Genomic DNA, 23,770 nt, shown 5'->3' on the forward strand with positions numbered 1-23,770 from the left:
TCATCGAGAAGTCTATGTAAAAACATAGGTCTAATAGTTTTCTACAATCCGACAGATTTAGTAAGTTATAGTGTCGGAGTCTGGGATAGTAGCTAGAATTTATATTGTATAACTTATCGCCAAAACTTACATGGTGCAGAAAGCGCTTTTGGATTCGTTCAATTCTCATAGAATGTGCATTAGTGAGGATTCCAGGCAACTGAAGCATAAGTACTCAAGAGTACTCCTGGTGAGAGCGTTAAACAACAATAATTTAGTGTTCGAATTCCGAAAGCCTTTGCAGCCTTTCGTACATATATTATCAATGTGAGCAATAAAGCTTAGTTTATGATTTATAACGATGCCTAGGTCTCTAATATTATTTACATTTTGAACATCATTGCCATTTATGCTATACACAAATTGAACGGATGAACTTTTCTATGAAACGAAATACAATAGCATTTATTATGATTAATTACCATTTTATTAGCAATACACCAGCGACTTAAACATTTTAGATCATCCTGCAACAAGTAGGAGTCCTTTACAGAGTTGATCGCACTAAACGCTTTCAGGTCATCGGCGTAAAGCAAAACTTCTGAATTGACAAAACAATTTACTATGCCATTGATAAATATTTTAAAAAGCACCGGACCAAGAATGGATCCCTATGGCACTCCAGAGTGTATAAGAAATAGAAGATTCGAAACCACCCAAAACTACTGTCATGTGTCTGTCCCTTAGGTAAGAGGCAAACCAGTTAACAATATTTCCGACGAAACCGTAATACTTTAGCTTCTCAATAAGAATGTTGTGGTCGACTAGGTCGAACGCTATAGAGAAATCCGTATATAGTCCATCTAGTTGTATATTTCTATCAACTTGAGATGATAAATTTTCAACATAAGGGAGTAGATTCGACAAAGTGGATCTTTTTTTATAGAAGCCATGCTGCCTCATGGTTAAAATAGACTTCATATGCCAGTTAATATGAGGGCAAACAAGTGACTCAAATATTTTAGCCAGTATAGGCAGCTTAGAAATTGGTCGATATTTTGTGAAAGCCCTTCTATCACCATCTTTAAAAATAGGTACGATAAGACCAACTTTCCATATCTTAGGGAAAACCACCTCTAATACCGATCTATTAAATATGATAGTAATGGGAAACTCTTAGCACAGTTTTTGATAAAAATTGGTGGAACTTGATCTGCTGGGGCACCTTTATTTATGTCAATATTTAAGAGCTTTTTTTAACATCTTCGATGGAGAAAGTTAAATTATTCACAACAGCAACGTTATTAAAATTATGCATGCTGTCATCAGACATTATTTTACTCTACAGCCAACCAGATATCAATCTGGTCAGAAGAGGATGAAAAATCTGAAATAGACATGCTATATGCACTGGAGAAATGATTCACAAATTAATCGCATATACTAACACCATCCGTAAAAGTTTGATTATTGTAAACCATAGATGCAGGAAATTCACATTTATTTTTGCGTCGTTGCTTCAGGTAGGTCCAGAAATATTTAGTGTGTGACTTTATACTAGCTTCTACCCTGTCGGTATACCTTTTATAGCAAGAATTTATAAGTAATTCACACCTAAATCTCTGCAACTTGAACTCGATTTCATCAAGTGGGTAGCCAAATTTTTTGAATCGAATTCTATATTTCTCTTTTTCCTTGACTCGTTTCACTAGGTTTCTAGTGTATCAATGTGGATATTGATTACTTTTGATAGGTTTTAATGGTATACGTGTTTAAATAATATCATTAATTAAAGAATAGAAACATGACACTATGCCATTAACGCCTAAACTGTTGGAGAGTACTTCGACCCAAGAAATCTTTTTAAGGTCACTATTGACCTGATCGTATTTGGCTGAAAAGAATCTCTAATCTGGCCTCTTGCACCTCTTTGAGGTGACCAACTCCTCGACACCCAAGTCTACGGAAATTTCTAACGGGGGATGGTATTTGTCCAACTTACTTAAACAAACCGAACAATTGATAACTTGCGTATTACCGACATTGCTAAGAACCTTAGACATTAATTTAGGTCCAAGAATTAAAGTATGCTCTTGTTCTAGACGGCAAATACACGGTACATAGTGATAAGGTTTGAGTTACAGATCCAGTTAAACTTTATTATGTTAGCGTAAAACTGGTCTCTAATGATTGGACTGAAAAATTTCACCAAAACAGTTCTAGGACGAGGGGAATCTTTATTGAGCTTTGCTATCCGCGTACATTTAGAAATATGACCTTTGATTGGGTTCCCCGCTGTTTTGCCAATCTGCTCGACCATATTTAACAAGTTTTCACTATAGGAGTGAAGTTCAGATACGCAGTGTATCTCCAGATTGCACGCTCTAGACTCACTTTCGAAAAGGTCGTATTTTGATGAGAAAAAGTCGAGTGAATCCTGCATGACCTTAAATTTATCATTCTTGGTTATTGCATGATGATGGTCGTGAAGTAATGTAATCACAGTTAGCAATTGCATCCAACAATACCAATGATCCATTATCCACCAGTCGAAAACACACCTGGCAGCACAAGCAGCACCCGTTTAGGAGTTGACGCATGGACCAGCCATTGTTCCCTTCGCACATATTTGAGGGAAGGAGTAGACCCGGCTCTCTATGCCGCCGCTAGCGATGTCATTAAGTGAGCATGACGAACCATGTTATAGCATACCTACGCATGATAACTAAAAATTCCAAAAGAATGCTCACAAAGCAAGCCCACAAATATTATATTCATGGTACATTTATAAGATTATACAATCTTACCTAGGTAACACTGAAAATGTTTAGAAAATGAAAAACGGCTTAATGTAGAAAGTTGCCAATACTTTTATTGTTTTTCGAAGTAATCTCCGTTCCTCTCTACACATCGTCGCATTCGATGGATCCACTGAGAAAAGCAGAAGGCCTATTCTTCCTTAGGGGTCTCTTCTATGGCATTTTCGTACGCTTTCACCGCATTTCAGAGCTCAAAAAGCGAATTTTATCTTTAGTTTTGCGGAGTGTGCTGAAGCATTTTCGTGGTGAAGGAGGATCCTGCTTTGAGGGTGCTGTTGTCGAATTTTTTTCCAAGGCAACAGGCAAACAGCGATTGGCATACCAGTCTGCAGTAACTGTCCGTCCTTCTTCTAGCACAAATTCCGACCAAAGAATGAGGCAATGACGATGTCAAATACAGCATTTGTCGTCGGTTAAAGTGTGGGGAATCCATCTGGTACAAAGCTTCCTGACGCCTACATGTTCGTGTAATATTTTTTGAACTTGACTCATACCAGTGCCTAGGCTTGCCCGTATCTGCTGATAGGTTACTCTTTTATCTTCCTCTATCATGCGTCGCACAACACTGATGTTATCTTCAGTAGTCGCTGTTAAAGGACGTCCCTCACGCGGATTATCGTTGAGATTGCTACTTCTACGCTTAAACTCGTTAAACCAATTGTAAATAGTGGCACGAGATGGGGCTTCTATCATAGCTTTCTTGTTGAGTAAGCTCACATAAATCATTGGCCGAATATTTTCTCGCGTTAGGTTCATTTTTACGTGTAACAAGAGTTTTATCTTTGCCGCCAGTTCACAAAAACAAATGAATGCAGACCTGCATGGCCCATGTATACGGCATCACCAGTGCTGTCGTCTACATAGCAATGTATGTTGGAGGTGTCCAACATATCATTGATATCCAGAAGAAACAGCGTGGGAGATAGCACAAAGCCTTGGGGCACTCCAGCGTTCACGGTTATGGGATACGAACAATAACCGTCGATAACGACCTGTATGCTGCGCCCAGTGAGGAAGCTGGAGGTCCACCTGCAATAGCTCTCGGGAAGCCCAAATGATGGAAGTTTTGAGAGAAGCGCCTTGTGCCATATACGGCCTTAGGCCTTCGCTATATCTAGCCTAACTGTCAGGCCTACTTTCTTCCTTGCCCTTGCTTTCGATAGCCGCCGACATTCTATGTGTTACACAAAGTTATACAAAGGCATTTAAGTCTACTCAATAATTATGAAATGTTTCAATAGCATAAGTGGCTTGTTTTATCTATTGCCTAAAATTGTACTGCATTGTATACTCACATACCAAAAGTAAGTATCTACTCTTAAGTGTTAAAATGTTAATTTCTCATGAAAGTGACCATAGGTCTTACTGAGTAACTTTATTTAAACCTAAGTAAGTATATTTCTAATTAATAATAACTAATCTTAATTGCTAGAGGTTTCTATCAAGTATTAATTTTTTTGCAAATCAATTATTTTACTCTACAGCCATTGTCTCAATAGCATTTGTAAGGAATAGTTGCAATTAATAGGCAGGTAACTAATCATTTTTATTACTGATACAAAAATGTAATAATCTATAATTATTAAAGAAGCCTTAAATTACAATATACAAAATTGAATTGCCTTGTTGTTTCCTTTATGATACTTACTCTCCTTTTCACAATTCTTTCACTTGCCTGTCTTTAACGAATGAAAGCTACCCAACGGGGTAGCTTGCGTCGGTTGCTACGTCGCGTGGACCCGGCATTACCATAACGATATACTATAATATACAAGTGGTTTCAGCAAATCAGAGTTGATGGTTAGATGGCCATTCGGACAATTATATTATTTCCTGTATGTGTAATTCGAATGCTTTATCCCCTCGCGATCCGATCCCTCCAAGCTTCCCAGCTATTTTGGCGCACAAGTTTTACGCGCGCGAAAGTGTATCTATGTGTATTATTTAACGTGTAGCAAAATAATACTTATAGTTAGTATATTTTCAGTTCAATTTCAATTTATTTATCAAGAGATTATTAGGATACAAACTAAGAATAATAATACAAGTTTTACTGAAAAGCTAGTTAACACTGTGCCTGAACTAGGTAAACCTGTGTTTCAAGCGTAAAGAGCTTATATTAAAACTAAATAATCACAAAAAAGAGAAACTTAATAAAGTAAAAAAGTATATATTAATCTACAGGTTAAGTATATAAGTAAACAATTTCATCAATGAAAACAATTGGTTTTTTTAATAGTATTTATGGTTGATGTATTATAAAAAAAAAAACAAATATCTGCGCGCTGAATCCAAGTTTCATCGCGATGATCGTTGGCAATTGTTTGAGGTTCTGGCTGTGGCATTTTAACTGCAACATGCTTACTGGTAGACGGTAGATAAGGGTGGCATAGCGAGCTCTGGTGGTCACCCTGAACCCATTTACAGCAACTGCTCCAGTTTGGCACCTCATATATGTACGTCCCAATAACTCAGCTATTTCGTATTTACCTCGCAGACCAATTACTTTCACCATTTTGTTTTCATAAGGTTCCAAATTCAAACCATTACTGTTAGCAGATAATCCAGAAAACTAAAACTTGGTAAAATAAACCTTAAATCTTGCCTGTATCGATCTCAACTTATGCGTATATACTTTATTTCCCCACCCTCTATATAAGTTATCGAAAAAAATAAAAAAAATACAATATTAGCAAATTCAAATTATACGTTTGTGCGCGATGTGAAATTTCAACTTTGTTTGAGCTGTCAAACTCGATGTGAAGTTGACGTAATTGTCGATGAATATTGAATATATTCAACAGACTAGCGAATCTCTGTAATAAAAAAGCGATTCACTCGATTGTACGAAACGTGCAGTCATTGACAGATTGACAGATGGCGGCTATAATCTTATAAAAAGGCCAAAATCCACTACGTTTTAAGCAACTATTCGCTTTCAAACTTAGCCAGATTATACTTCGAGACCAATCGCGATACTGTAATTTATTTCAAACTTATGTCAAATGACTGCACGTTTCATACTAAACTAAATTTTAATTTTTACTTAGGGAGTCCCGCCTCTTATTACTTAGTATTTACATCCTCTTTGATATCCAATCGTATCAGTTTGACGTATTAATGTACTTTTTCAACAGATGTCGCTGTCTATTTCTAGGATATTAAGGGGTTCCAAATTATCAGCGGGTTCCATATTAATACCACACCTTCAAAAGAGTAGAGTCTTTTGCGTTTTTTTTTTATTAATGACTTCTTTTTTAACTGCATCACTTTACAAACATTGAAAATCAAAACATAAAGTGGCCATACCACGATATTGATTCGTATATTAATCAAATAATGTGATAACTGAAATAAATATTTCAACAAAAAGAAACGAATTCATACCTTCATTATAATAATAAAATAAAAACTATTTTAGTCAATCGAAATGTCAATCAATACTGAAATAACAAAATAAATTGGAAAATTATAAAAACATACCTACACGTGCTACTTGTAAGTAATTGTTTTATTTAAATTGTTCAAGGCCGCGGTATGCATATATTTCATTTAAGGGGTAAAAGTACGACATTGCCGTTTGCTGCTGAAAAATTTAAAGTACTTATATTTATTTATTGGTAGAATTTACCCTCTTTATACATATCTAATATCTCACGGGATGGTTTTTTTGGTTGTGCAGTAGAACTCTGACAAAGCGTGAAAGCATTTTCTATTGTTTTATAAGAAGAATGTCAGAAGAACTATCGAAATAAAAAATATTCTATGAATTTTAATCGGGAGGATGATTTTATACCTAAAAAAAGCGCAAGCGCAATGTAATCAAAAGACCAAAGGGTCTCACTTTGCAGTAGGTAGATACAAATGCAACAAAAGACTCGAATGTATGGACGTCGTTTAGTAGATAGTGTGTCGTGAATTAGGGGACCGGATCACGTCCATAAGGGCATTTTAAAGGGCTTTTATGCTGTAGTCAGCAATAACGATGTGATTATCGTATAGAATCCTCTTCCTCTGGGTTCATTCTTCAAATCGAAGTTTCCTCTACGAATGTAATAAAACAAAATTTGCACGGTGCGTTCATTAGCCATAGGTATCCTCTTCAAACACACGTAAGTTCCACGCCGGAACTCGTTTTGAAAATTCGGTATTTTTGAACACAAATGTATAAACAAATGAAAGTCAATCAAAGTTGTACATTTTGTTATATCTAGAACGTTCCAGTTAAATCCATCCCTACACCTCTACTTGCTGCTTTGGGCTCTACAACCAAATGCGACAATTATTTATTTATTTATTTATTTCACACACACATAGCAACTATCATTACAGGTATTACCTAATGCGACAGTTACAAACAAACAAGAATAACAAACACAGCAAACAACAATCAAATCAAACTAAAACTAATCATACAATCAAACTACATTACATTACAAATAATATATTACACCAGAAATAGAAAAAACTTAAACATACTACTATTTACCATAACATACTACATATAACAATACCCTTGTGAGATCACTACACGTACACTCAAAAATGTCCACTTTGTTGTGGAGTTCATTTATATGGCGAAGGGCTCTAGTTAAAGGAGACTTTGCCAACACATTTGTTCTCGCCATCGGAATGGATAGTAGTGGCGGATGGAGGCGCCTCCACACGTACCGGTCCGGCACACGAAGACTCAAGCAGCACAGAACTCCCGGGTTGTGCTCCTTCCCGCGCAACAACTTCACCACATACGCTGCTAGAAAAAAATCCCTACGGACGCTCAACTCAGTATACCCAACCATACCCAGCACAAACAGTGTCGGATACATAAGTGGGTAAAATGGGTATACTCCATATAACTTGAAGTATAGGTGCCTAACGAATTTGTTTTGGACACGCTCTAACACCAACCTGTACTTGTCCTCATAAGGGCCCCATATCGCCGAGTTGTACTCCAGACGACTCCTTACCAGTGCATTATACATATAGATATACATTATATATAGAGTGTCTCAAAACAAACCCTAAATTTCTATAGGCCTTTTTGCAGGTTTTAATTATATGCTCTCTAAACATCAAGTCCGATGTAAACAAGACACCCAGATCCTGTATCTGCTTCACGCGCTGCACTGTATCCGTGCCTACCTTGTAGTTATACAATATAGGTTTACTGGCTCGGGTAAAACTTAAGACACAACACTTAGCAGGATTGAAGTTCAATTTATTCTCCCTGCTCCAGTCTATCAATTTTGAGATGTCGTCTTGTAGGTGGTCGCAATCCGATTTTTCTCTTATTTGGAGCATTAACTTTACGTCATCTGCAAAAAGGAGACATTTGCTGTGCCTTAGGACCTCCAGCAGATCGTTTATCGTTATGATAAATTCAAGAGGTCCAAGGTTACTGCCTTGACTTACTCCAGATCTCGTAAAGTATGGCTCCGATTCGTATCCATTAAAGTCTACATACTGCTTTCTATCTCTCATGTAAGAAGCCCAGAACTGTAATGTTTTTGGCGAGCAACCTACATCCGCTAATTTCCTCAGCAATACGTCGTTGTCAACAGTGTCAAATGCTTTTCGGAAATCTAGGTAAACCACATCTACCTGTATTCCAGAGTCCATTGCTGGGACCAAATATGTCATCAGATTAAGAAGATTAGTGGCAGTGCTTCGGGCTGGACGAAATCCGTGTTGGGAGTCGCAAAATTGCGCTGACACTTGGGCGTACAGCTTGCGATGTATAGCTGACTCGAACACTTTTGCCGGCGTTGATAGGACTGCCACCGGTCTATACCCACTGACATCTGGTCCCGCTTTACCCTTCGGGACTGGAATAACTCTCGTGGTTTTCCGTAATTCAGGAAATGTACTATATTTCACGCATGTGTTAAAAATGTATTGAAGAGGCTCAGCTAGTACCCTACTACAATCCTTAAACAAGAATGCTGGTATGCCATCCGGGCCTGCGGAACGCTTTGGTTTGAGGCGCACCAGAGCTTCACTCACTTCCGCCACAGTAAGCTCTTCTAAGTGGACGCGCGCGCTGCTAGCCCCGTAGCATGCCGCCGATCTTGCGTCCAAAAGTGGCTTTTCGCAACTGTAAACACTTTCGAAGAACTGAGCAAATTGCAAAGCACTTTCTTCATTCGTGAGAAGTTTGCCATCTTTCAAAATTAATTGCTTACTCGATGACCCCCTTCTTGCTTTTATAAATCCCCAAAAGGATTTTGGATCAGCAGAAAACTGACACTGAATTTTTTCCTTGTGTTGTTCATATGCCACTTCAACTTCTTGTTTTACGGACTTTCTGTATAAAGAGAATTTATTGTAATCACTGAGTAATTTCGTCTTCTTATACCGCTTGTGTAGCATCGCCTTAGTTTTAATATTTTTTATTAAGTCACTCGTGTACCATTCCTGATATCGATAATTTTTACTACTTTTCCTTTTTTTATTTCTTTTAGGTACACATTCATCCAAAATATTATTTATTATATTATAGAAATAATTTAGCATTTCATCTAAATTACTAATTTTATATAATGTAGACCAATCAAACATAGTTAATTTGGAATACAGCAATTGATAATCGGCCTTATAAAAGTTCCATTTGCATCGCAAATCGCGTGTACCTGAGTGTAAATGTTGAGCACTGGGGCGCGGGGCGGCGGTCGTGATTGCGGCAGGGTCAAGCGGCGCGCGAGCCGCAGTGCGCCAGCACACCTCGAGCGGCGGGTGATGCTCATCGACCGGTACCAGCGCTTCGTCCGCCACGGACACTAACACCTCGCCTCCCGCACCCGAATCGAACCCCGAACTCAATACCAGTTCCAATCGACGACCTAAGCTATTAGGAACATAATTACATTGAGTGAACTCACAATAGGCTATCAAATATTCATAGTAATTACTGACACTAATAGGGCAAGAATACATATTGAAATCTCCTATTACAATTATTATTTTAAACTTAATATATAAATCTTCTAGTATTTTAAATAAAATTAAATAATCATTTTCCGAGCTATTCGGTGGAATATACAGCCCACAACATAAAAACAAAAATTTGTTATTTAAAAAGACGGTGGCACAAATAATTTCAAATGCACAATTGTCAATAGATACGGAGGTTATGCATACCCGACGCAACTCACACCTCTGTGTGGCCACTAGAAGCGCGCCGCCCTGCTTACGACCGTCCGTTCCGTCGCAGCGTAATATTTGATACCCCACTGGGACAATATCAGCATCTTGAATGGATTCATTGCAACCCTATTCAGTGATAGCGTATAAATCATAGTCCATAAGATGTAAACCATTCTGGAATTCTGTTAATTTTGTGCGAAGGCCTCTTACATTCTGGTAGAAAATTTGTATTTTTCTAGTTACCAGCATTTTTTTTGCTTGTGCTTCGAAACCAGATCCATTCGCTAAATTCTATATTGATTGGCCAAACGTCAGGGTTATTTAATTTATTAAAATTTTCTTATGAGACACCTATATAAAATGATGCATAATCTCGCTTAGATTTGGGTTTGATTTTTTCAACCTTAATAGAATTATCCGAACCACAAATATTTTCAATGTAACTTCTTATGTCCTCCGGTGTAGTTTGGGGGTGTAGACGCCAAACATGCAAAAATTTCTTCCGCTCCATACCTTTAATCGCTAATGAATCCGTGTTGTTGCCTAACCGGACTTGAGCCCGCCTCTGTAATGATACGGAGTTCCTGCCTTCCTTACTACTTTCATCTACATTTTGCACATCTACTACACTCTCAGCAGTGTTCTGTGAGGCTGCCGATGACGCAACTGTAATGGCCTCATTTTGTTTTGTACACAACACTTTATTCGGATCATTTTTGTGAATGATCTGTTTTGGCTCCATAGTTTTGTAAATTCGATATTCCGTTCTCTGTTAAGGATGTTTTTATCGCTTCTTATCAAACACGAAGATGTACCCGTTTCTTTATCAGATAAAATCTCGGCATAGGTTTTGCTCACGCAATGACAAACTTTCTTCTCAAGCGAACTTATTATCTTTACTATATTGTTCAGATAACTTTTGGTCTCATAAAATTGAGTTTGTAAACTCTGGCGCTCATATCCCATGCCAGCAAAGTACTTCTCCATTATATTATTATCTATCACTGCCAGGGCCCACCATTATCTGGGATGGCAGTTTCTCCAGGAGCAGGCAGGTTTTTTCAAAGGCAAGGGGACGCGTGAACAGTTCCTCAATATCCGCCAACTGATCGAGAAAGTATATGAGTTCAACACATTCCTCGTCATGTGTTTTATTGACTACAGTAAAGCCTTCGACTTCGACGTGATCTGGTCTAAATTATGGAAAGTTCTGGAAGAACTTGGAGTACCTCAACATCTGATTGCTCTGATTCAGTCCTTATATATCTGCAGTTAAGAGGCAGTTAAGATCGACCAAACTGTCTCAGACGCATTTAGCTTCGAGAAGGGCGTCAGACAAGGGTGCATCTTATCTCCGATTTTATTCAATATCTATGAAGAATACATTATAATAATAATAATACTTTATTTCAGACCCATCCATAGTACAGACACAGTATAAAATATATAATTAAAATAAAGTCAAAAATATAAATTACAAATAGAACGAGGTTGCAATATCCACCCAGCGTCGATACAGCAGCCTGTCAGACAGACTTCTGATAATGCCGTTATTACACGTTGAGACGTAACCCTGGACATGAATGATACACTTCTTTTACGCTGAATAGACTTAAACGAATCAACCCTAGCCTTCGCGTTCATATCTGAAGCGCTACAGCAACGTTTCAGGCCCATGACGAATCTAAAAATGTTATTGTAGGTGACTTATTAAAATAACTAGTCCAAAGCTGACACGTGTAAAACGACTGGCAGAATGACTCAAAGAGAGTAATTCTCACTTCAGGCGCTGTACGGTTAAACTTTCTCGCAATCATATTGCCCACCACACAAAGAGCCTTACGTTGCATTGTGTGTGGCAAAGGTACTTGAAGCTGTCCACTATCTTGACCGGTTGTCCGTTAATGCAAACTGCGGGGATATTCTGAGGCACCTCTCCCGATCTAAATATTATCATTTCTGTTTTATTTACATTATATGTAAGATTATGCTCTATCGCATAACATATTGTGATGAGTTTTCGCAGTCCAATATAAGACTGGAAAGGAGGCTTGTGAAGACTGAAAAGGAGGCATCACCATAGGAGGCGTTAAACTTAAAAATCTGCGCTATGCCAATGATACCACGCTTTTGGCAGCCAAAGAATCTGAAATGGTGGAATTACTCAACAGGGTTGCTAATATTAGCTTGGAAATAGGGCGTACAATAAAACAGACCAAAACTAAGCTTATGGTATTCGACCGCGCCAAAAAGCTGACTGGGGCGCTGAATCTAGAACAGGTCGACTATTTCACCAATTCAATTTGGGGTCTATTACATAGGCTACACTAAAAGTATCGGGAATGGAATATTTCCACTGTTCCTGTCATATTCAAATATTTTTAATTGAAAACTCCTTGGTTTTAAAAATCGAATACCATTTATTTATTTAAAAAAAGATTCTCGGTCTTATCACAAGGTCTTGTCAAACTTGTTAAGTCGTTGAGAAAATGGAATTGACTCGAGAAGACTTTCGAAGTGGTTTAACACAAAAACAGTGTGTTGACCCGATGTTTCTGCATTTGGTGATGAAGCTCCCCATCCAAAACCACAATTTATCGCTGGTTTGCTGAATTTCAACGTGGACGTGTGAAGTTCAGTGATGATCCCCGTCAAGGTCGTCCAAAAACTGCAGTCACCAAAGAAAACGTTGATGCTGTGCGTAAGCTGATTGAGGAAGATCAACATGTGACATACCGCGAAATTCAGGCAACTTTAGATATTGGCATGAGTCAAATACAAATAATCTTGCATCAACAATTAGGTGTAAAAAAGTTGTTTTACCGATGGATACCGCATTTGCTCTGTAAAGAGCAAAAAGCGGCTCGCGTTACTTGGTGCGTCAGAACTCTCGAAAGATTCCACGCAGGATCCTCAAATGCTGTATATAATATCGTATAAGGTGACGAATCCTGGATATACGCGTACGAATCCGAAACAAAAAACCAGTCACGAGTTTGGGTGTTCAGAAATGAGTAAAAGTCAACAAAACTTGTTCGTTCACGGAGTGTTGCAAAAAAAATGGCGGCCACGTTTGTCTCCAAAACCGGCCATGTTGCGACTATTCCTCTTGAGGGACAAAGAACGGTTAATGCAGAATGGTATGCTAGCATTTGTTTGCCACAGGTCGTTTCTGAACTCCGTAAAGTGAACTACAACCGCCGCATCAACCTCCATCACGACAATACGAGTTCTCACACCGCGCACAGAACAAAAGTGTTCTTAGAGCAAGAAAACATAGAATTAAGAAAATTATTAGACCATCCACCGTACAGCTCCGACCTAAGCCCTAATGATTTCTATACTTTCCCTTAAATAACGATTAAATTGCGTGGTCAGAGATTTTCATCACCTGAAGAAGCTGTGGACGCCTACAAAACGGCCATTTTGGAGACCCCAACATGGTTCCATCGTATGGAAAAATGTGTCAAATTTCGCGGAGAATACTTCGAAAAGCAATAAATATATTTTTAAATGTGTCACTTCCTTGATTCCCGAAATTTTCAGTGCCGCTCTCGTATCAGCAACAACGGGAATGGCCAAAACTGCAATGTCTCATCTCCGAAAATGGCGTGACCTTCACATCTCACGAAAAACTAAAATGAGGCTAGTTAACAGTCAAATTTTTTCCATCTTCAGGTATGGGGTTGAGACATAGACACAAAGAAGGCCGACAGAAATCGGATTGATGCCTTTGAGATGTGGTGCTGGAGGAAGATGCTTCAAATACCTTAGACAGTTAGTTAGTTTCATAGCGTCCACGCGGACGACTTCGCGGGCATCAGCTAGTTATACCATAAAAACTATCTAGAAAGTACCCAGAATACATCTGGAAGCATTTCCTCGTTAATTGCAAGGTTGATTCTTTGCCTGAAATAAGGAAATAAACGTTTTAAATGTTTCATCTCAATATAATCTTGATAATGTAGGTTATCGGTATGTTCTTAGGTGTGTTAGTGAGTTTGCTAGAAACTGTGATTATGATAATGTAAACAAGACCAAGAATAAACATGAACTTGTTATGCCCACTACTCGGTTAAGTGGAGTTAGCCAGTCTTTTGTGTTGCGATGCTTTAAGGACACAATCCCAGAAAATAAACAAAACAAATATGTCGTTCTGAATTCAAAGTAATTGTTGAAAAAAGTTTATGTGGTAACTTGTTGGTTAGGTGCTATAGCGTAAATGACAGATAGCACAGATTGGAAATGAAGCGACCGCTTTCGGGCTATTTAATGATGAATTTTATTGTACGAAATAATATTGCGGTGAAATTTTATTAAATAAAAGAGCCCCCACTGTACTTCTAGAGTGAAAGTTACAGTTTATTGCTCAGACCTGAGAAGATCCCGATCTTCTTTAGAATTGGAGGTACTTTTCAACGTTCACTACGTGATTTTAAATGCTATTTTGAATGAAAATATTTTAATTATGAATATAGAATGTGATTGGAGTCGTTTCAAATATACAGTTAAAATATCATAATTCACCATTGGATTTTGTGATCGTTAATTGAAAGAACCACTCCGTTAAAAATTTAAGTGACACTCGATTTGAAAGTTTACCGACCCATCATCTTTTACTGCAATTTATTTTAATTTGACTCTGCTATGAATCCAATTACATTGAGGATGTGGCGTAACGTTATCAATTTTTGCTGTCGCTTCGAAACGGAAATTAGACTCAAAAACGATACAAAATAATTCCAAATTTTGTTTTAAATTTAATTGCTATCTGGATCTTGAACAACATGTTCCTATTATTATTTTTAAGTTTTATAAACTTGTCTATCCAAGAAAAGGATAGTGAAACATCGCTTGTAGTGAACATATGTCAAGGGCCGGTGATTGGATACAAGGATGCTGCCGATGATCATTTTATGGAATACCCTATGCGACAGCACCAACTGGAAAAGATAGATTTAAGGTATGGTAAAATGAAATATTAGACACTTAAATTAAAAAAGAAACTCTAAAAATAGAAAGATCTATGCTTAGAAGCTTGTTAGTAACATAACCTGGTTCTGTGAAGTAGCATGGATGCATATAAGATTTATTTCGTTTATTTATAATTTGGTCGAGGATTGAAGTGTTAAGAAAGATGAATAGATTTCTATATACGAAGGTCACACTAAAAGTTTAGCGTAACTTAAAAAACAACATGTTATAACCAAAATATTATGTTTATTACTTTTCAAAATACTCTTCTTTCCATTAACATTATTTTTCAAGCGATCGAAACATTTTTTAAAACAGGAGGACCACAGATCTGAAGGCATGTTTGCTACGAGCTGATTGAACGCTATCACTCCCTCTTCGGAATTGGTAAAAGTGAAACCTCTCATCAAATATTTGATTTTGGGGAAAATACAGAAATCACAGGGTGCTAGGTTGGGGCTATGTGCACGATGGGTGACGAGTTGTACTTTTTCGGAAGCTAAAAATTACTTAGTTTTATTGGCCGTGTCGCTTCTTCACGCGTTGTCATGATGTAGGAGAACGCGGCTTTTTGGTCGTCATTCGCGAATATTTTAACACCCTAAGTAAACAAATGATAGAATACCACTCGGCATTAACACTCTTTTGATCTTCCAGTGGAATTGTGCAGATGGGAGCCGTAGCTGAGAAAAAAATGCGATCATTTTTTTACCAACATTTCTCGCCTGCCTCACTTTTGTTGGTCTGTTCTTATTTTCAAACACCCATTCACAAGATTGCTATTTTTTTTCGGGTTCAAAACAATAAATTCAGGTTTCGTCTCCTATGACAATTTCATAAGCAGCATTAGAATGTCCGTGGTCGTACTTCAGTAGCATCTGTGAGCACCATTGCACGCGAGCCCGCTTCGGCTCCGCTGTCAGTTCATGACAACAAAGTTTCCAAACTTTCAATTCATCGTGTAAAATTTTCTGAATTTGGCTCATACCAATCCCCAATAGTCCTCAAATAGGTAATCCGCGGGTTTTATTCAATTAGCCGCTTAAGACTAGCCCCATTATTTTCGTTGATGGCAGTTGAAGGGCGGCCTTCACGAAATTCGTCATGTAAAGAAACCCGACCTCTATCAAATTCAGCAAATCATCGCCTCACGGTACTCAAGCAAGGTGCTTCTCTCACAAAAGCATTTTGAAGACGAGCGGCACAGTCTTGCGGACTGAGAGAACTTTTAAAATCATAAAACATCATCGCTCTAAAATCTTTTCGACTTAATTCCATTTTCGTTGCGTACGTAGAAATTTGATACCTATGTGATAAAAAACAATGAAGGCAAGTGATTTTCCGCCAATTGTTTTTTTTTATTACTAAGGGGGTTGCAACGTTTCAAAAAATATAACATTCCAAATTCAATTAGTTCCGATTAGCTGGAAGTGCAAAACTTTTAGTGTGCCCCATGTACAAGATGATCCGAGATAATTGTTTTGACATTTCAATAATTTTGGTGATCACTTTTTATAACCCTATTTATTTTTTTTATTATATTTTTATAAATCTATGTGATGACTTATTGGAATTCACATGCATGTGACGGATATACATTTTCAGCAATATCTAGATTTGGAAATTTAAATTGGCATACTGAAATGCCGATTCAAAATCGATATATGTTTTCTGTAGATATTCTGAAAAAATCTTAAATAAGTGATACAATATTGAAAGTAGGCGGCAAGCGTACTTTAAACGATCTGTGATGTTAAAAGTACGCTTACCGGCCGATTGCAAATCCAGGAAACTACTCGTTACCTGTACCTAAATTTGTAGGAGACAGCAATGATTTTAATAACGACAATGTTAAATGATAATTATTATAATAAAGACTAGCTGACCCAGCAAACGTTGTATTGCCGATATTAAAACCGCGATACAAAAGTAACTGTTGATCGTAGATGGGTGAAAATTTGAAGTTGTATGTATTTTTTAATGCTGACTCATAATCAAACAATTAAACAAAATGTCAATTTTTTTTTTATGGAAGTGAAGGACAAACGAGCCGACTGGTCCTAATGGCAAGTGATCATCGCACGTGTTACACCAGATCACCACAAGAGCATTACCGACCTTATAAAGCGTCGAATAAACGTTAATATGTATTCGAAAACCAAATACACATTTCTGAGAGAATGATGTGAATGGTTGGATGTCCTTAGTATCTGCATATTAACATATAAGATTTTATTGATTTTAGAGTCCTTTACCTCCTCCAACCTGGAAAAATCCTTTAAAGGCTGTCAACGGTTCGATTATTTGCCCGCAGCCTGTAAGTGTAGCAACAGAAAATTGTCTGGTAGCTAATGTCTTTGTTCCGAGAAGAAGTGCAAAAAAATTACCCGTTTTAGTTTTAACCCACGGAGGTGGCTTTGAATTCGGTTTTGGAAATATGTTTACGTTTAAGCATTTACTCGAAACAAAACAAATGATAGTAGTTACATATAACTATAGACTGAATGCTCTTGGTTTTTTATGTCTTGGTACAGAAGATGTTCCCGGCAATGCTGGATTAAAAGATCAACTGGCTCTATTTAGGTGGGTAAAAAAAAATATTGCACCTTTTGGGGGCAATGCTGATGACGTGACAGCAATGGGATTCAGTGTTGGCGCCGCTTCCACGGGAATTTTCATAATATCAAATGCTTTCAAGGGATTATTCAATAAAGTGATTATGGATAGTGGAGCAAATATTGCGGATTTTCATATTCAACATAATCCTATCAAAAATGCTCAAGAATATGCTAAACTGCTAAACTTCACCAAGGTTGACAATCTTAAGGAGTTAGAAGAATTTTATAAAACAATTTCATACGCTGAATTAGTGTCAAAATCGTGCACTGGTTTATTTTCTCCATGTGTTGAACGTGATTTGGGTCTAGAAGCAATTATTACAAAAAGTCCCGTTAGTATTTTGAAAAGTGGAAATTATCAAAAAGTACCAATACTTCAAGGTTTCACAGAACACGAAGGTTTACATCTGATTGGACTTTTCAATAGCACTAAAGCGATGATGAACCGAAATTTCTCAGCTTTTCTACCCGGAGATCTAAGTTTTAAAAATGACGAGGAAAAACAACGTGTTGCATCTAATGTCAAAAGATTTTATTTTGGAGACAAGGAAGTAAATGATGAAACGATTTTAAATTTTGTGATATACCTTTCAGACACATTATTCATTTATCCAATATTGAGGTCTATTCAATTTTATTTGAAGGCGGGGCAAAAAAATATATATCTGTATGAGTATACATTTGTTGATAAAGACACTCCATACATACCACATACAAATATTAGGGGTGTGAGGCATATCGCAGGAACACTTGCTGTTGCCGACATCACAAATAATGGTACTCTGGATGAATCGTCGATTACAGATGATTATAAGCAAATGAAACATATAATGAGAACCTTATGGTCCAATTTTATAGTAAACGGGTGAGTACCTCATTTCAATAAATTTTATTTTTGCTGTATGTAACGAATATTAAGTCATTCTTTTTTTTAAAGCCGTCACATTTGCACGGAACGCGTGCTGTACTCTCGATACACCGCCATGCGTCAATTTCGGAACATAAAGTGAAGACTCTTCTTACAAAGTTATAAAAAGATCCACTCATATTTATGTTTTTTTAATTGTATATATCGAATCCTAATGTGAGCATATATTAGATTTCTAAGAATAAAGTGCCATTATGTAATTCTTTCTACCGCCATAATTGATTTGTACTTCAGTGAGTCAATTTGATTACGATTTGGTTGCAAAGGATTGGGAAAAATATTTTTGGATAAATATCCATCTATCCGTAGGATGGTCCCTTTTAATGTTCTTTATTGAAATCGTCACGGTTTGAAATATTATATCAAAAATATTTATGGAATTTTCTTGACCTCCCATCAGATTTTTGATGAAGCAATTTTAGATTTCATATTTATTATATAGATAATTGTTTCTGTGGTTTTAAGCAGCAAAACAAACTTCATTCTATTTCGCTAAGCTCAGCAACATCTTATCAAATGCTATAGCTGAGTTAATTGAATTGATACAAGTATTGATTTTAATGTAATTAATATTCTGATAGTTTCTATTTATGATGTAATAAGCTTACGTGCACTTCAATTTTCCAATTATATTACCTATTTTGTATATCAAAGTATAGAATAGAACGAAGGTAAACTCAAAACTGTTCACCATATTGAAAGTATTCTATGAATTCCAGGACTCCAGTAACAAATGACACGGGACTACCAAATTGGCCTCCAGTATATAAGAATTGGTCACCACATATGGAGCTTAATCTGCCTATCAAATTGAAAGGAATTGTAATACTAAGACGTTTTAGATTTTGGGACAGAATATATGAAAAGTATTACAACGATCCGATTCCACCAAGAGAATAAAATAAGACCTTGACCACCTAAATGAATATAAAATGGGAAACAAGGAATATATACTATATTGAAACTTGAGAGACATTCATACGTCTATCTCAAATAATTATTTATATAAGCTGTAGACATAATGTAGCGCGCCTCATCGCAACTGCCGCAGCTGGTCGCAAGTTTAGCAATACCACACCTATTCTGATTAAAACAAACCGTAATTAAATTATAATAGCAGGGATATACAAATATTAAGTTAGTGGATAGACGTTTTTAATCTGTCCATTTTCAGCGCAAACGTAGACAATTTAAAAAGGTTTGTATCTCAATAGAAGAAAATCTAATTGCTTTGAGTACTGGCGTCCCAAAAAGACAGAAGAAATATATTGGGTCAGTTATTACAAGACATCTCAATAATTAATCTTTATCAGCACTATTTCGTGTCTTCCTTCCAATTCACTGAGATAATAGTAGCTGAGAAACATAAGGATGATTTAGCTACACCCATGCATTAAACCCTCTCTTAAAGATTCTAAAACAGTTAGCTTATTGCCAACATTAAAACAACCAATATCCTAATAACCGTTACATCATCCAAATGAGTGTTGTACTGAAATTCAGTCAATCAGTGTTGAAAGTCGTTTGGTTGATGTAATGGTTCCTAGGACTGGCTTTTTAATGTTAGCAGTAAGCTGACTGTTTGAGAATCTTTTATAGAGGATTCATATTATGGGTGTAGATAAAGTCTTGTATGCAACTGTTGATAAGTAGGTATTAAAACACTCATCTGATTCTATTATCACATTCTTGTTATAATACCCCTTATTACACAACAGTTGCTTAAATAACTATAACACTAGCTCTAAGTTTTACACAATGTTGTTATAAATGAGATATTAATAATTTTTTGGTTGTTGGCATTCACTGCCATCTCTCGGAAGAAATTAGGAGAGTTTGTTAATAACACTCTGGGTGATCCAATCCAAAGTTTGTGATTTTAAAATATTATGATTTTATTATGGTTTATTCAAAATTCTTTATTTTTTTGTTTCAATTTTCAAATATTGGGTATAGAATATATAACGGATCTCTTAACCCCCTTTCGGATTATGTAGCATACAATATTTTGAATGTACACTAGCATATTGTCGGAAATATTTAGACCTGTTTATAAAGATTTTAGCACAAAATACTTTAAACTCTATGTTTTAGCAATAAGACACAAAATTTGAATGAGACTTCATAAACTGTACCGATTTTCCTGTATAATTTTGTAGATGGAATATTGCAATTTCCATGAACACGAAGTGCCATTGAGTGCTCTACCGGGCGTTTTCCATTCCATTTCACACAATACTTATATTTTAAATTCGCGTTATAAACTACGATGTACCTACATTTTAAGTACTAAGCAACATTTGGCACTCTACATGCATGAATATAAATGAACACGAAATACCAAATTTACAGTTTGCTATTTGGGTACAGAATTACTGTCTATGTTTTGGCAAGCGTATAGAATCTCAGATGAACTATATTGGCTTCTATCTCATAAAATATTAGAGTGGATTTACACTTGCGCATGTAGATATAACATGACTCACTGCTTTGGAACAATGCAACTGCTTGCAACGAATTCCCATTTCTTTCATTATTAGTGTTGTGCATGGATTGCCGAATCTTAGCTTATTATTATTAACGATTCATATAGCCCAGTGGTTAGTACCCTGCCTACTTAGCTAGGGTCTCGGCTTGAAACCCGGTAGGTGCAAACATTTAAATAACGAATATGGATGTTTGTTTCCGAGTCTATTTCTAATATTATAAATGCGAAAGTTTGTGAGCGTGTGTGTATGTTTGTTACTTCTTTACGCAAAAACTACTGAATGAATGTTAATAAAACTTTACAATAATATAGCTTACATATAAAAATAACACAAAGGCTATAATTTATAAAGATATAGATTGAATTATCCAACAATATAACGATAAGTGTGATAATATAAGATAACTATGAAAAAAAAACTGCAAACTACGAGCTATTCATGCGTGCTCCACAAAAAACCTTAGGAGTTACCAATATACACATCGGATCGGATGACTGTGGGCGGGGGAGTTATTTAAAGTTGCATTTTCAATGACTATCAACAAATCGCAGGGTAAAACATTAAAAGAATCAGGCATATATTTTATAATGGCATGTTTCTTCCATGGCCAGCTCTACGTGGCTTGCTCATGCGTTTCTTAATCGGAAAATCTGCATCTATTTATGCTGACTGAAATAAATCATTTAGCATAGTTTATAGAGCAGTAGCTACCTATAACTTTTGCATTATCATTAATCATTTATTATACATACATGCGTTCCTATGTATCCTTCATAATAAAATAGTTAGTTCAAATTTACATACATACTTACATTACACAAAATACTAAACTATACGCGGTGTAGGTAAATCTATAAACGGTGGTGATATTATGAAGTAACAAACATACAGTCGAATTGAGAATTGCTTTATATTTAAATTGGTTTGAAATGGGAATGGACAAACTGCCCTCAGGCTATTAAATAATAAGTTTTATTGTATGATATTACATTGTAAACATATTTTTATAAAAAGAAGCTAGCTGAGTTTCTTGCGCTCGTTCTTCTCAGATCTGAGGCATACCTTTTTCTAAGTGATATTATATTCTATTTTGAATAAAAATATTTGAATTTGAAATAGTTTTATTCTTTTAAAAAGAAAATAGTTTCTTACTAAAGTATTTAATATGTTGAAGTCTGTGATAAAATACAAACTATTAATAGAGTAAAGCAGCTTTTCATGTGCGAATGAGATATTATTCGCTCTCGCTATCTATTTACACATGGATACACGCAAGTTACATTATGGTTGACGCTGAGGGGTTACAAAGATTCATACCGACTAACCAAATAAAGCTGGGCTTTCACATAATATAGAGCTATATAATTTTATGTCGAGTGTTGGAGAATTAAATGACCAGTTATTAAAAAGTAATGTAATTAAAGATTAATACAATTACAATACAAACGTGGTGGTTAGTATTCATAACACGAATACAAAATTTTATGAACGATGCGTGACTCGAACGCGCGACTTCTCACGTTCCGTGCGAGCGCTCTTTCCAATCGAGCTAACCGTTCGAGTGATGTATCGTTTATAAAATCATGTATGCTTTGTTCAACTCTCAGGTTGTGGCTTTATGTACAGGATCTACTTTACAGTTGATAACCTGCCCAACCCCATTATTTGTTATATAACATGACACCTGACACTCTGATTAATAAAATGCAATGACCTAATTTATATTAAAAAAACGCATTGACAAAATATATTGTACCTATATAGTATTTTAGTGAATATATTGAAGTGACTGTATTGTGGCTTGTAATGATTTGTGGAATTAATTTATCTTTTTATATTGTTTTAACATGTTAGCGTTATAGGACTTCAATTTACTTTTATATAATTAACAACTAAATTGTTTGTATGTTAATGTGCATGATGTGTTCACCTGTAATTGCAGGAAAATTTATGTTACAATCTTATGAATTGTCTTGTGTATTCTGTGTTAGTGGACCTTGAATAAATAAATAAATTAACATATTAGGAAATTTACTTGAGATGTCGCTCTTGCAAATGGCGGTTTCGAGTCCCGCATCGTTCATAAAATTTTGTTCTTAGTTTATTTGTGGTAATTTTTTAGTATTAATAATTTGAAAAGAATCTCAGAATCAGAAACACGAAATGAGGGAGTCAGTCTACTTTGTTACTTTTCCTAAAGACGTGATAGATAAGCCTATATAAGTGAGGCACAGAGCACTTACGAAAAAAGGCTGGAAGATTTAAACTTATAGATGGGTTATTTATATCTTCCAGGTATATGCATTGTTTAAAATGCCGCATAAAAGTAGGAGTAAGAGTTCGTAATTTTAAGTAAGTCTTATTAAGTACTAGCTGACCCGACAGACGTTGTTCTGTATATAAAAAATAAAATAATGTTTTTATATGAATTTATCAATAATATATCATAACATCAAAAATTACTTCGTAAAATATGCACCCTGCTGTCGTAATGAAATTGTTTCACAGCAGAACTGTCAAACCGTGCGTCAATAAATTCTCTCATAGAAATTTTGTATGGACACATCAAAGGAAAAACAAATTTGTTGTTTTTATTTAATTTAGCAGCATTTTCCTATTTATTCACCTTTTAAACCTTCTCTGGACTTCCACAAATAATTCAAGACCTAAATTTGCCAAAGCCGTTCTCGAGTTTTAGCGAGACTAACGAACAGCAATTCATTTCTATATATATAGATGTCTTAGTAAAAATATTATCGTCCTTGTCATAGTTACTAAAACATTTAAATAATGTTTTAAGTTTTTAAAAAATTATGACGA

General features: G+C 36.1%; 1 protein-coding gene across 1 annotated transcript; it reads left to right on the forward strand.

The window, feature by feature from the left end:
- Positions 1-14,856: 14,856 nt before the first annotated feature.
- LOC126971129 (juvenile hormone esterase-like) lies at positions 14,857-22,066 on the forward strand (the record flags this gene model as incomplete). The annotated part of the gene is made up of 3 exons (XM_050817287.1): positions 14,857-14,904; positions 17,161-18,398; positions 19,181-22,066. Coding segments are annotated over 3 exons (1,467 nt in total), but the record flags the coding sequence as incomplete, so codon positions are not given.
- Positions 22,067-23,770: the final 1,704 nt, after the last annotated feature.

The sequence above is a fragment of the Leptidea sinapis genome, chromosome 23 (genome assembly GCF_905404315.1).
Source record: "Leptidea sinapis chromosome 23, ilLepSina1.1, whole genome shotgun sequence".
NCBI lineage: Eukaryota > Metazoa > Arthropoda > Insecta > Lepidoptera > Pieridae > Leptidea > Leptidea sinapis.